General features: G+C 35.1%; 1 protein-coding gene across 1 annotated transcript in view; it reads left to right on the top strand.

Moving 5' to 3' along the window:
* The window catches only part of UBR5 (ubiquitin protein ligase E3 component n-recognin 5), a 77,347-nt gene extending 62,420 nt beyond the window's left edge, over window positions 1-14,927 (top strand). Inside the window, exons 44-61 of the mRNA XM_026841504.1 lie at window positions 426-499; window positions 1,080-1,252; window positions 1,352-1,465; window positions 1,990-2,210; window positions 2,826-2,946; window positions 3,056-3,154; window positions 3,432-3,675; window positions 4,248-4,359; window positions 4,874-5,018; window positions 5,301-5,431; window positions 5,677-5,737; window positions 6,072-6,247; window positions 6,650-6,734; window positions 8,096-8,251; window positions 8,630-8,743; window positions 10,076-10,220; window positions 10,800-10,885; window positions 12,020-14,927. Of these exons, the coding sequence (XP_026697305.1) occupies window positions 426-499; window positions 1,080-1,252; window positions 1,352-1,465; window positions 1,990-2,210; window positions 2,826-2,946; window positions 3,056-3,154; window positions 3,432-3,675; window positions 4,248-4,359; window positions 4,874-5,018; window positions 5,301-5,431; window positions 5,677-5,737; window positions 6,072-6,247; window positions 6,650-6,734; window positions 8,096-8,251; window positions 8,630-8,743; window positions 10,076-10,220; window positions 10,800-10,885; window positions 12,020-12,232 (2,470 nt within the window). The 3' untranslated portion in view covers window positions 12,233-14,927. The remainder of the gene's footprint in view (window positions 1-425; window positions 500-1,079; window positions 1,253-1,351; window positions 1,466-1,989; window positions 2,211-2,825; window positions 2,947-3,055; window positions 3,155-3,431; window positions 3,676-4,247; window positions 4,360-4,873; window positions 5,019-5,300; window positions 5,432-5,676; window positions 5,738-6,071; window positions 6,248-6,649; window positions 6,735-8,095; window positions 8,252-8,629; window positions 8,744-10,075; window positions 10,221-10,799; window positions 10,886-12,019) is intronic.
* Window positions 14,928-15,324: the final 397 nt, after the last annotated feature.

Raw genomic sequence — 15,324 nt, 5'->3', positions numbered from 1 at the left:
AGTATGCATTCTGCTGACTTACCTTCTGAAATGTGATCACTGACAATATTTTTATAGGACTAAGCTTATTCTACACCAGTAAATTTTAGAATAGGAGTCACTTACGTATTTCTTTCACTAATGCAGGGTTCCTAGAGTTTATTATATTGACATAGTCTTTAAAAAAAGCATACCCATCACTGCTTGCAGCTGTAACTTTTTAGATTAAACGTGGTAGGTGGCCTAATGGCTATAAGGGTAACTGAGTAATGTGATGAGTGAGTATGTAATGAGAAGTACTTTGATTTTTAGAGTTCATTCGTTCTTGTTATGTATAGCTCTCAAGTACACTTACTGATTATACTCTTGCTTTTATTGTTTGCTACACATGTAAATGTTTTGTGTAATGTTTTCTTTGAGAGGATTAACTTTTTTTTTTTTTAAAGAACTCGGGAACTTTTGGAGCTTGGTCTTGACAATGAAGATTCAGAACATGAAAATGATGATGACACCAATCAGAGTTAGTATACAGAAACACTTCTGTAGTATGCCAAAATGAGACACTTAGTGTTTTTTCCCCTTTAGCTAGCTGAGACTTTGAATAAGTTTTTCTACTTGTATATGTTACATTAAAGTTGCATAAGATGACCTTACCATTGTTACTTGACCAAATTCCTTCTGCCATTGCATGTTCTCATTTCAGGGCTCTCTTTTTGTCTCCTTTCTCTCTAAACTGCAGAATTTGTACCCTGACTTATTATTCTGCACAATGACAGAATTTAAAATTTGAATCAGAGTTAAACTGATTTTTTTGGTCTGATGAAACTGCTACAGAAAATGGTAGAATGTATACTTTATACAAAGTATATATAGTGTAGGAGTGCATGTTCAGTAAAGTTAGTTATAGTAAAAATAATTACAATGATGGCTAAGCAACTTAATAAAAATACAGGATTTGTGGAATCATCTTGTAGAAGTATTAAATTTACAGAGTTGCTTCTCCAGTCAGATAGCTAAGAACAAAGCATATTAATTCTTGATATTTTAAATCCTTTGCTTTTATAACTGAAAATTGAATGGAAATCTTCTTTCATATTTAGGTGCTACACTCAATGACAAAGATGATGACTCCCTCCCAGCAGAGACTGGCCAAAACCATCCATTTTTCAGACGATCAGACTCTATGACGTTCCTCGGTTGCATTCCACCCAATCCGTTTGAGGTTCCTCTGGCAGAGGCTATCCCCCTGGCAGACCAGCCCCATCTATTACAGGTGACATCAGAGATAGTGTTGTGGAGGAAAACTGCAGTTTTCTATTTCATTTCTAACTGAAGTATATTATTTACCCAGAATGCTTTTGTTAATTTTCAGCCAAATGCTCGCAAAGAAGATCTGTTTGGCCGACCCAGTCAGGGTCTGTATTCATCTTCTGCCAACAGTGGGAAATGCTTAATGGAAGTTACAGTGGATAGAAACTGTCTTGAGGTAAATATAAAGGTTTTATTATTTTAAACAATTAATTTAAGCTAGTATTGTCATTCCTTAAAAAGACACTTTAATGTTTTCAGATATAATCTTAAGTAGCTTTCAGAATAACAATTTAAAAGCCCAGTCAGTGTGAAAACTTGAAAGTATGCTTTTTTTTTTAAAATGTAGGAACTTTATGATTACTGATCTATAGTAGATTTCTAGAAATTTTTATAGACTGCAGTACAATTCTGAGTTAATTTTGAAATGCCAATTATATATTTGTGATTAAAAATAAATAAATCTCCCTGTAGCCTAGTAGATTTGACTTGCCTCCAGACTGAGCATTAAATGGCAAGCATATGAAATGCAAACATAAAGTGAGAAAATGTTTTTTCGTATTTGTAGAAATGATTGAGGTTATTATGTTTTAACAGGTCAATTACAGTTCTCACTTTTGTGTGGTTTGAAAATTATATATCCCAAAAAAGCCTTCTAGCCTGATTTGAAAGTGCAATTAAATTTTATTTCTCCTCATTTAGGTTCTTCCAACTAAAATGTCTTATGCAGCCAACTTAAAAAATGTTATGAGCATGCAAAATCGGCAAAAGAAGGAAGGGGAGGAACAAAATGTGCCTACAGAAGAATCTGAGAGTTCAAAGCCAGGGCCTTCAGCCCATGATCTTGCAGCACAACTGAAAAGCAGCTTGTTGGCAGAGATAGGATTGACAGAAAGTGAAGGGCCACCTCTCACATCTTTCAGGTAGCTTGAGTTAAAAATTACTCAATGAAATATCACTGAACTGATAAAAGGATATTTAGGACTCTTTTTAAATTAAAATGTGTAACTTTAGTTTGAATATATAGTTTGTATTTGATAGCTTTTTAAAATAATGAACAGTGGAACAGACTTCAGACATATGTACAAACTGTAGTAAAAGTCCTTTACTATCTGTTGCAGACCTACTATGATGCTGAGTAGCTAAGTTTAAAAATTGGAATTGACAACTTGCCATCTGTATCTGGTGATACTGACCACACTTTATGCAATTAGGGATTGAACTACCCTCACTTTGAATTATAACTTTTTTTTCTAAAAAAAATAAGGTCTTGATTGAAGGGAGACCAATAACAGAATTCTGTGTAGCAGTGAAGTTACATGCTTTGAGAGTAATTTCTTTTTGGAAGCCAGATTTGTGTTTCAGCTGAAACTAAGCAGCTTCATGTACTTTTGTTGACAAACTTATTGTACTGTGGTGTTCTTTATCAGAAATAAAGAGCTTACTTGAAGGCAAAGGGTAAGAAAAAGCAGAAGTACACAAAATGTGTTGGAAATTTAGTTGATTTTGCTTGTCTGTCGTTTTTTCTCTCCTGTCAGGCCACAGTGTAGCTTCATGGGCATGGTTATATCTCATGACATGTTGCTGGGACGTTGGCGCCTTTCTTTAGAGTTGTTCGGTAGAGTATTCATGGAAGATGTTGGAGCAGAGCCTGGATCGGTATGTATTTCCCGGTGTAAGGACAGTTCATCTTATGACTAAATTTTGAACCTCCCTCATTTTTCTGATTGAGTTTTTGTTGTTGTTGTTGTTTGTTTTTTATTTTAAGATCTTGACTGAATTAGGTGGCTTTGAAGTAAAGGAATCAAAATTCCGGAGGGAGATGGAAAAACTTAGAAACCAGCAATCCAGGGATTTAACGTTGGAGGTAAAAAATGTCAGTTTATCTTCTGAATTTGTTTTCATTAAAAGTTGAATTATTGCACATTGCAGTAACTTGATAGGAGAAGTCGTATTTCAGAGTCTGCAAGCAGGTGTCTTAAACCTTACTTTGTGAGCTGTGTTGCAATTACTCTGTAGTTTTTCACAATCTGATTGGTATTTTCTGAGTCTGTGCAGATGTGTCCAGAAACTTCTTGTGAAGCTGAAATTCTCTTGGTATGATGATTGGTAAAGAAAATAAAACTTTTTAATGTTTTTACTAGGTTGATCGAGACAGAGATCTTCTAATTCAGCAGACCATGAGGCAGCTCAACAATCATTTTGGTCGCCGGTGTGCTACCACTCCGATGGCTGTACACAGAGTAAAAGTTACTTTTAAGGATGAGCCAGGAGAAGGCAGTGGTGTAGCACGAAGCTTTTATACTGCTATTGCACAGGCTTTTCTGTCAAATGAGAAACTGCCAAATCTAGATTGTATTCAGAATGCCAACAAGGGTACCCATACAAGTAAGTGATGAACAGCAATTAATCTACAAATAACATTCATAAAAGCCTTGGATGCTTTTTTACATTGAAATACTTGGCATTGTCTCAGAGGTTTCTCTTGCTATCTCAGCGGAGGAACTGAGAAAATTGTGCATGTCACTTCTCTGAGGCAAGGAGGTGGCGCTTTTTTCTGCTTTCAGAAACAGGAAGCTCTTGTTTTTCATGTAACGAGTCTGCGTTAGGTGATCTCTGCTTTTTTGAGCATATTTCTCTCCAGTGGGTAATAATTGTCAACATTTTAGCTAGTAAGAGCTTGTACATTTTAATGAGTGCTCCATCTGCCTTTTTACAAATACATTTTAATGTTTTTGAAAGTATATATAAACTCCTGAAATATTTTTGCATTTGTAGGTTGGTACAAACATTTTCAGGTTCCTTAAATTTAACTGAAGTCCAATCACTACTTTAAGTGAAGTGGTTCTGTCTCATTGATGTCTTTCAAGCCATCTTCTAAAACTGCATTCACCTTACATTGAAACTTAGGAGAGAGAAATATAAAGATGCTTACGCTTATGAGGTTTTTTCCTCCTTAGGTCTGATGCAGAGATTACGAAATAGGGGAGAGAGAGATCGGGAAAGGGAGCGAGAGAGAGAAATGCGGAGAAGTAGTGGCTTACGAGCTGGTTCTCGGAGAGATAGGGATAGGTAAGTGATTTTTAATTTGTTGGAGATACTTTGTCAAATACAGTAATTGCCTTAGTTTTCTTCGGGAAAGATACTTCCTCAAATTAAAGGTGTTTGTCTTTCTCACTTTCAGAGGCAATTTACAGGGTAATTTGAAATTCAGTATGTACTTTAAAGAATAATTACTCTTACTTTAGCATTGATAGATTATGTCTCAACCATATGCCATCAATCTCTCCTGCTAAAACAATAATAAAAACTTAGTGTACTAGAATAAAATTGTGAGGTGGTTTAAAAACAACATTGCCATTGGTGGCATGTCTGACAACTGTATCCAAAATACTGGTAATATTAAAATCTCTGGTTTATTTTGATTCTCTGTTTCTGAATCATTCTCTCCAGGCAGCTATGAGCAACACTACTATTCCACTATAAAAGCTAATGCTATTTTGAACCTGTGTGCAAATGATACTGTTCCAAAGGATTTTTGCATATTTTGTCTGAAACCAGTACAAACTGTTCTAATTTTCTTAAGGGACTTTAGAAGACAACTTTCCATTGACACACGGCCTTTTAGACCGGCATCAGAAGGAAATCCTAGTGATGATCCTGACCCTCTTCCAGCACACAGACAAGCCCTTGGAGAAAGGCTCTACCCTCGAGTGCAAGCAATGCAACCAGTAAGACTTAGCTATCTAATACACTTAATGAGATATTGTTCTTTTAATCCAAAAATTAATTTCCTTGTCCGTTAATTTTTAACATAACTGAAAATAATTGAACATGTAGAGCTGGTTTTGTATTTTTTTTGCGTTTTGTTAAGACTTTGTTTCTCCAATTTGTCATTTAGCTTAAGAGGTATCTTATAATGCATTCTATATTTTAAATACTGAAGTTTTCATAGGACTGTATTTGAAAATGAGACAGCTGGAAGAGTAAGACATATCATTCCTTATCCCTAGGCATTTGCAAGTAAAATCACAGGAATGTTGTTGGAGTTGTCCCCTGCTCAGCTGCTTCTGTTACTAGCTAGTGAAGATTCCCTTAGAGCAAGAGTTGACGAAGCAATGGAACTTATTATTGCACACGGCAGGTAAAGTATTGAGGATTTGGATAAGAAATTAAAGCTGATTTTGTGGCCAAAGCACTTGTACCATGCTACATCAAACTCCGATACATGGAACTTATTCCTTGCTCTGTTCTAGATACTTTTCTTTGGACAAGTGACTTGTTGACTTTGGTTTAATCTAATCTGTCTGGTTTCAGAATGTGACAATTATTTATGTGAAATTAAATCTCCCTTTTTTTTTCCCCTCCCCCCTTTTTTTTTTAATCAAGGGAGAATGGTGCTGACAGTATATTGGATCTTGGATTGCTAGACTCTTCAGATAAAGTACAGGTAATGAACAGCTGCACAAATTAAATTTACTTAAGATCCAGTTGTATCAGTTAATTTTAAAAAATTAAGCAACACCGGAGCCTTCCTTTATCATGCAAGACAAAGTTCTGTTTGATTATTTTGTGGAGTTACCTTTGGTTTTCTTTCTTTTTTTTCTTTTGAAAGTGTTAATCAGTAATTACTCAAAAGTATAAACTTTTACCATTAGGAAATACCATGAAAATTCTTAACTAATGGAATTTGAATCTTTGGGTTTAGTGGCAAATAGTTTGTTGATGTGTGTCAATAACTAGAAGTTAGTTTGTTAATTGCTATTCTGACTTTTTCAAAACAGGAAAATAGAAAGCGACATGGTTCCAGCCGCAGTGTAGTAGATATGGAATTAGATGACACAGATGATGGGGATGATAATGCACCACTTTTCTACCAGCCTGGAAAACGAGGGTTTTATACACCAAGACCTGGTAAAAACACAGAAGCAAGGCTGAATTGTTTCAGAAACATTGGCAGGTATGCTACTATTACCTTTCTAGTCTGAAAAAATGTAAAAGACTAATACAGAAAATACCAGGAGAGTACCAGCGATCCAAACTGCAAAACTTGATTACTTTTATGCTCTGTATTTCTCACCTGGAGCTAAATAGTGGGGAATTTGCACACGTCAGCTCGAGGTTTCTTTTCCTGTTAAATTTTTATTTTTAACTTTTTTTTCAATTGAATGTTGTATAGTTTCAAAAAAAAATATTTCCTGAAATACGAATCTACATAATTTTCTTCTGGGGATTGATAGGGTTGGAAAGCTATCTGCAGCTTGATTCTTAGAATATTTTGACTTATTTAATGTGAATTTGCTGAAAGATCTCCAGTGTAATTTCTGCCATACCAAAACAAACCGCAAACATTTATTTTCAGAATCCTAGGATTGTGCTTGTTGCAGAATGAACTATGTCCCATCACGTTAAATAGACATGTAATCAAAGTTCTTCTTGGCAGAAAGGTAAGTTGAACATAGAAATTTGAATTTCCTTTAATTACATGAAACTTCATTTTTTAAGCCTACTTTTTTTTCCCCCTAACATGCATGTATTGGTTAGCAGAGTTGACACTGGAACTGTAAGGATGCCTTTAAATTTAATTTTAGGAGTATTAACTTTTTAATTTTCTAGATTTTGGACTGAATAGATGTACTAGAAGTCAGATCTTTGAGTAAGATGGAATGACTTGTAATAGATTAGTCTTTGACTCTATTCAGAACTGTTTACTGTTTCCTCCTTTTTCTCTTCTTGAGACTGAAGACTCCAAGAGATAGTGTTGGACAGTACTAGGCAATAGCATCTCAGCTTACCTAAAAGTGTTTTACTCGATACTTGAGAGAACTCATTGAACTGTAACTAAAATTTTGTCTCAGGTGTAGGTATAATTTAATTCAGAGCAACAATTACCTCAACTTTTGGCAAAAATGCTTCCCCACCCCAGTAAACACTAATTATGTACTGCACATTTCATGCATTACTCAGTAGCATTGTAAGTTCTGTCTGATGCAGCAAACTTAAATCAATGTTTGTTACTGCTGGTCTTTCCTTAAAAACAATGTTGATCACATAATCAGTTATCCAATGTACATACGTTCTTCTTTAATGAAAAAGGGTTAATGGCAGAAAGATATACCTCCATATATCCCCTGATATCTTCCAAAAGAGATTCCTTTGATTTCTTTTCTTCAGGTTTTTCTTCTTGAATACATATTCTTTCCCATTACATGTTGGATAAATCAAAGAATATTTTAGATAGGTGTAGTTTAGTTAGTAGATGACTTTTCTCTCCAGGCTGATAAGAACAAAGGAGCGAGGAACTACAGAAAACAGCAAGAAGTAGACATGGGTATTTGAATTGTTGGAAACCGTGATATGCAGCTTACTGGGCCATAATATACATATATACACCACATATACATGTATGTATATATAGTGGCAGTATGTATGTGTTTAAGTGGAGGGGAATTTTCAGTATTTTGGGGCGCTGATGCAAATTGTTTCCATCTTCAGTCAATCTCCATCAAATTTCTATTGATGTTGGTGATATATAGAAGAATTTGTTTTCTTTATAGCCTCTATGCCCTTAATAGCAGGAAAGGCTTTACAGATCTATCTTTACATTCTGCTAATGCACTTCATAATGTACTTTTAAAGGGAGGCTGAAAATAGGAGTTTGACTGCCTTTATTTCTAAGTGTTTATATGCTTTGTTACATGGATTATATACTGCTGTATGCTAGCGCATAGATCAGACACAGATGACATAATTTTGAATATATTCTGAAACAACTGGTATGTTTCAAACATCTATCTTTTTTTTATAGGTGAACTGGCATGATTTTGCTTTTTTCGATCCGGTTATGTATGAAAGCCTTCGGCAACTTATCCTCGCTTCCCAGAGTACAGACGCTGATGCAGTGTTTGCAGCAATGGACTTAGCCTTTGCAATAGACCTGTGTAAGGAGGAGGGTGGAGGGCAGGTAAGCACAGCTAAACCTGTGTGTCTGTAGTTTCAGAATTCAATGGCTTATGAGTGTTGTAGTGTACATACATGCTCTTCTCAGGTGGAAGAATATTTTGCCCTTCCTAGATTCAAATGCAGTGTTCTCCTTAGACAAAGTGTGGGGTTTTTTTTCCCTGAAGGTGATGTAGAGCCTACCATAAAGCCCAGATAGCATAGTCAGTCCTAGGGAATTTTTAAAGCTAAGCTGTAGTAATAAATTTTGTTTGTTTTTACAGGGATATTAAGCAGTAAATCACTGTGCAGCATACTGTGTCTGTTGTAATAATCTCATTTCCTTTTTTTCCTTTTAATTTTTTTTTCTCATTTTTAAATGGTCCCTGTTACTTTGCCATAGGTTGAACTTATTTCCAATGGTGTAAATATACCAGTCACTCCTCAGAATGTATATGAGTACGTCCGGAAATATGCAGAACACCGAATGTTGGTAGTAGCGGAGCAACCTCTACATGTAAGTCTTGGGGGGCGGGTGGTGGGGGGGGGAAGGAAAAAAATCTGTAAGATTTCAGTCAGTTAATTCTTTTCCTCATTAAGGTATTTCTACTCAGGTTTCTTTTGTAGTCTTGACAGTGTCACTAAAAATATTTAATTTTCTAAAATTTTGGTTTAATTGTATAGCTGTTTATGTAGTAGTATGAAGACTGAGTACTTTGAGCAATTTCTCTTTTTCTATATAACAAAAGATAGTTTCTTTTAAACTTCATTTCATTGGTTAAGCATATATGTTCATTTCTTGAGCTCAAACGGCACATCCTCTTGGAATTTTTGCTTTGTATTTAGCAGCTACGTTGTTCTAATAATCTGTCATCTTTGATTGGTTTAACCTTATAAACAGAGATTAAAAATTTAAAAATATTTGCATAAATCATCTTGAACTTCTGACTTGTCCTTTTTTAAAAGGAGAAATCAGTTATGAAACATACAGTTTTATTCTTATTGTACTAGCCTGTCAAGAAACCTAACAATGTACTATAAAACTATATTAAAACCAGTTTTAAAATAAAGTTATGGAATAATATATTTTTATAAACAGTTAATGATGTTCCAGTACTTAGAACCACTTAATCTCTGTCTTGTGGTCATTTTTGCTGACTGGTTTCCTGTTACACTTCTGAGATACACTAGCAGACTGCTAAATTACCTTTGTGCAGTTTAGGTCAAAAATTTACACAGAAAGACCATGTTTCTAGAATTAAGCTACTCAATCTCCATGTCTGCATATATTAATAATTTGACTCTTGTTTATTTTAAGAGTTCAAACTCGTAACATTTGTATTCATTTTGGAATTTACTAAAATTTATTCATATTCTTTTTATTTTGAAAATGGAATTTCCAAACTTTTCAGGATATTACCCATTTGTATAAAATCTAAGTGTGTGTATATAACGTTTTTAAAGCAGAGTTGGCATGTGAGTGTCTGAGAAAGCAAAGTAAAAGTAACTTGTAAGATGCATATAATTCTCATCAGATTCAGCATAGCTCAGCAAAATAACTGAGCTTTTTAGCATTAGAGAGTGCATTTGCTTCTGCTCCTGGTGAAATACTAGTTCAAACCATGACTGCCACCTTTTGTAATAGTAGCTAAAATTTCACAGATAGGTGCAGTTCTTTATTTCACAAAATTTGCATCTCAGATGGTAAAACTTCAAAAGAAGAGAACAGCTAGGGGAATAATGAATTTTTAGTTAGTAGGAGATTTCACATGGAACTTTTCAGTAACACATTTCAAGTCAATCTGAAAGTGATATGGCTATAATGTGAATCTTGTGATTTTTACTTAAGGCAATGAGGAAGGGTCTCCTGGATGTACTTCCAAAGAATTCATTAGAAGATTTGACAGCAGAAGATTTCAGACTTTTGGTTAACGGCTGTGGTGAAGTAAATGTGCAAATGCTAATCAGCTTTACCTCTTTCAATGATGAGTCAGGTATGAAGTAACTTACTCAGAAACAGAGTTGCAGGGATAATTTAACATTGTTTGTTTTGTCTGGAGTAGAGTTACCAGCCTTAAACTTAAACTACCTCTTCAAATTTGTCATCAGTTAATAAGTCACTGAAAGCCCTAATAAAATTATGGCTGTGGTTTTTACATACCTTTGAAAAGATTTACCTTCAATTGGCAGGGGGGGAACACATTTTCCAACTTTGTCATGACATTAAATACAAGGATTGTATTATTGGTAGCCTATCTTCTGAAAGTTTTAACCTAACTTTAGAACTAAAAGCATGATGGATGCAGTCTAATATTTTTTACATAATTTTGAAACAGTATGTAGCTATTATTAGGCTTTTTGGGAGGAAAGGGATGAGTTGTACTGAGGTGTGTCAGAGTTAGCCTTTACATTTGAAACCTGTATTGGTTTTGAAATTACTAGTCTCCAATATCAGGACTTTATGAATGAGATTGTAGTTGAGATCATTTTGCAGCACATGTAAAACAGATCTCTTAATATTTATTGTCCAGTGTACTAGCTGAATATATATATATATCTTTTATTTCACACAGGAGAAAATGCTGAGAAGCTTTTGCAATTCAAGCGTTGGTTTTGGTCCATAGTTGAGAAGATGAGTATGACAGAAAGACAAGATCTAGTAAGTTGTTCATTCCCACTGGAAACAGGCAGAAGAACCTAGAATAACTTTGGCATTGTTATTGGTTTTAACTGTATCTACCTGCAGAGACTTTTTATGTGAAGAGGTAAGGTATCAGAGCAGAGTAGTAGGGTTTGATTAGACCTTCAGCTCTGGAAACATAACGCGAGAGTCCTGGATCTTCTGGCAACTGCAAGTTAGCATGGTGTGTCCTTATCCACATTCACAGGTCTCTTATGGAAGCATAGTTACAGTCTCTGCACAGTTGTTCTTAAGCTGAGTAACTGTGGTTAGCCAGCTGTGTTGTGGGTTAGTACGGTTTTGAGGTTGTTTTCTCTTCCTGGGTCATATACTCTCCTGACTTCTCTGTATCCTGAGGGAAACACCTGTGTCCTCTCTGTAAGATGTCAGTAATGATACTGTCTCCTTCTCAGAGCCCCTTAGGAATAGCTGATGAGAAGCATGAAAGAGCAAGATACTGGGGGTTTCATTTTTGAAAACTTGCCTGTAAATTGTATTCATTGTATGCTTCTTAAAACTTACTTGCTTTTAACTTCCTACTACTTAAGGTACTATCATTCCTTTAAGTCTGCTAAAAGGAAACTGGACTAATCTGAAAAGAGAAAAATCTAGAGAACATTTGTGAAGGAATATCTATGGTTACACTTCAGTAGCCACTCTGCTCTGCAAGTCAGTATTTCACATTTGAGACAATAAACCAAATATTCTCTGTTGCTGCCCTTTGTCCATACAAGTACTGTGTTCTGTAGTGAGTGGTTTGTGAGAGATTTCTACACGTTTTGTATTGATGGCAGTCAGCGTTTTCCCAGATAGGTTTGGGGACATTTCTTTTACTGAGGATTTGTTGATACAGGATGATTTTGAGTGCTGCCTGTATCAGTTTTAACAGAAGTATATAATACAGTGAGCAGTTGAGGAAAGGAGGTGAAGGAAGCTACTACAAAAGCATGTAGCATGACCACTGAGTTTAGCTGGCATATTGAACAGAATGTAGTTATGATCAAACTTGCTGTGACTCTGCAGTTCTTCTTTAACCCATCCATACACAACATGTAGCCAATATGAATTTTAGCCTTGTACAGCAAAATGTTAAATGATGTCATCTTTTTTCAGGTTTACTTTTGGACCTCAAGTCCATCATTGCCTGCCAGTGAGGAGGGATTCCAGCCTATGCCATCAATCACAATAAGACCACCAGATGACCAACATCTTCCTACAGCAAACACTTGCATTTCTCGCCTTTATGTCCCACTCTATTCCTCTAAGCAGATTTTGAAACAGAAATTGTTACTCGCCATTAAGACCAAGAATTTTGGTTTTGTGTAGAGTATAAAAAGTGTGTATTGCTGTGTAATATTACTAGCTAAGTTTTGTAGATTTTTCCATTTGTCTATAAAAGTTTATGAAAGTTAATGCTGTCATACCCCTGGTGGTACTTTAAAGAATTAAATGCAAACATTCCTGTACTAAATTTGTAACGTAAAGGCCTAAGGAGCACTAGCAATATCTGATTGCAACAGTTTGCTAGTCAATAACTCCTTTGCCTAACCCCAGCCAAAGATGACAGCAGAACAATATAATTTACACTGTGATTTATCTTTTTGCTGAGGGAAAATATGTAAAATGTTCTGAAAATTCACTGCTGCCTTTGTGGAAAGTGTTTCAGCAAAGGTTCTTGTATAGAGGGAGTAGGGAATTTCGAAATAAAAAATTAAGTATGTTCTGTGTTTTATTTTAACTTTTTTTTTTTATGGTGTTTAATTTGTGGTTGGCTGCAGTTGTGTATCATGTATATTGAACTTGTAAAAAGTTCCTGAGAGCTCAGATCCCAGGGTTGGGATTGTTCACTTATGAAACCACTTTCATTGCAATTTTTGTTCTGATTGCATTGAACTCTGGCATATCAGATACCATCACTAATATTTTGCATGTAATCTGTACCTTTAGTGTTTTGGGGTTTGGTTTTTTGGTTTTTTTTTTTTTTTTGGTACATATGATGAGGCCAATGCACAGTATTTCATAGTTCACAATCAACATTTTTGTATCCCTGTTTCAGTGAACAGGCAGTCAGGAGATTGTTCCACTACCAGTTCTAACCCAACACTTGTACTACGTTATCTAACTGTGTAAACTCAGCCTGGGCACTTTCTGGTAACTGTAAAATGTTTATAAGATCATGATTATTGAAGATACATTTTGGAAAACTTTAATGTTCGTGAGCAGCTTAACTTCTTTTGTATCTAGCCTTTTTTAAAGTATCTTGTTACAGTTTTTTAATAAAGAAATTGCAGACAAAATACCAAATCATACTGAAGAAACAATAGTTTTTATTTATTTAGCCATTTATACTTTAGCTAACAGCATACAATAAACATAGTTGTTCATTAAAAATCTGAATTTTGTAACTGAAAAATTGACCTGCAGAAGACATTCAGCCCACATTTTACAGTTAGCAGAGACTCCTGAATGAAACAGGCCAGGCAACCCCTTCTTTTCACAGAATTGGTTTGAAGGGAAAGTGGCTTGTTCTGAAAAATCTCAAGGTAATTAGGTTAGAATAAAATTCTTTAACTGCATTGTAGTGGGTTCTACTGTATGTTCACTTTTGAAGTGGTTGGTTGCTTTTGGGGAGGGCAGTCTTTTACCATAACCTAGGATTTGTTTTCCCTAATGCTTGAGAGTTAGGAAGTGATTAGTAAAGGAAGGAGCTACTTTTTCTGTGTCAAAACAAATTTCTGAAAGCTTAGCAGACTGACATACTGAAGGTTAAGAGCTTTTGTGGTGGTGATGTTCTCCCTCTTTTTTACTTCTCCAACCCCATGAGTCCATGTTAGTGATTTTTTTTTTTTTTTGAGGTCCCCCTCCTTTTGGTGGGAATGTTTTGTTGGGAATCCGAGAGGAATTCACCTTTTGCCAGAGCTCCACTGGGTTTTCCTTTCTGTCAGTTAGTTGAGGATGACCAGAAGTTACCTACAGCTGTAATTTTCAAAAAAGCCTGTTTTCATACTTTATTTAGTTGCTAGAGGTCTGGAGGACAGCTGAGATGAGAAATTCTGATCACCAGTTGCCAAACAGATGCTGAAAATCCTGTTTTCTAAATAAGACTGACTGTTTCAGGCTTGTGTAGTTAAACTGCAGATAAATCGAGTAAACAGATACGGGATTGTTTCTGTATGTACTAATACTTCTGAAATCAATTGTCCTAGAAAAGGATAGTTTCAATGTACAAGGATTGGAGTCTATTCTGGATTTCCTGTTGTGACCTCCAGTGTATTTAAGTTCAAAACTGTATCAGATTTTACTATTCTAGTATCAATTTAAAATAAAAAGCGGTACAGCTACACAAGTCTAGTTATAGGTGTATTAGTATAGAGAAAATTTACACTGGTATGGCTGTTCTCGTGTACTAAGAAGGATAGTTACAAAGGTACAAAGCAACATACACCCTATGCCTGGATTTCTAACTGGTGTAATTATTTCCATTACCAAAAACGCCTCTAACTGAAATGTGTCAAGTTAGTAGAAAGCAACAAAAGAAACTGTTTAGAATAGGCATCTACAGTCTGTAAAATAAAGGTCCCTCCCTCACAAAGCTTTGTGAGACTTGATGTATTAAAAAGTATCCAAGGCCCTTGGGTGAAAGGCCATATATAAATGTAAAGTACTGTGTGTATATATATATATATATATATGTATTGTGTGTATATGTATATAAGTGTATGTGTATGTATAACATATAAATATATGTTATATGTATATATATTTCTGTATATAGCTTAAACATTTTTTAAGTCCTGTAATGTATAGCTAGACAAAAATTATGCAGATGACTCACAGTAGCTCACCATATATACACACAAGCATTCTGATAAGTGGAGAGGGAATCTAGAATGATTTATGCTGTCGTCATTGACTTGAAATGTATATGTAGCTTTATAAATAGCTTTTTTCCTCTGTATGGTATATTTAAACTATATCAAGATTTTAATAAGAAAAATGTTTATTAAAATCATACACTTCATTTCCCTTTGACTTAAGCCCTTCTGTTAGTTCACTTTTAAGATTGTTAGAGAAATTAGTTAAAGGAAAATTTTCTAATGTTGACATTTTTTCTAATAGCATAAATCCTTAGCTGTTCATAATTGCTGACGTAAGAGATAACACTTTATTAGTAGCTACCTTTATCACCAACTACTAGCTAGTTCCTCTCCTGAATCTAGGGAAAACTGACACCTTTAGTGCTGACTTCCATAGCTAATTCTCAGCATTGGTTTCTGTTCCTTAGCTAACTGTACCTAGCACAGAAGGTAAATAGCTTGCTACAGCTTTGTTAGTTTTCCAGAAGTGAAAAGTTGTATGGGCTTGTAATCAAGTGGCCTTTCCCATCTGTTTGGTTTGGGAGTTACTTTCCTTTCCTG

This window comes from Athene cunicularia (genome assembly GCF_003259725.1).
Source record: "Athene cunicularia isolate RWA chromosome 2 unlocalized genomic scaffold, athCun1 chr2_part1, whole genome shotgun sequence".
Classification (NCBI taxonomy): Eukaryota; Metazoa; Chordata; class Aves; order Strigiformes; family Strigidae; genus Athene; species Athene cunicularia.
The sequence above is the reverse complement of the archived record's forward strand: the minus strand, read 5'-3'. Positions and strand labels throughout refer to the sequence as shown.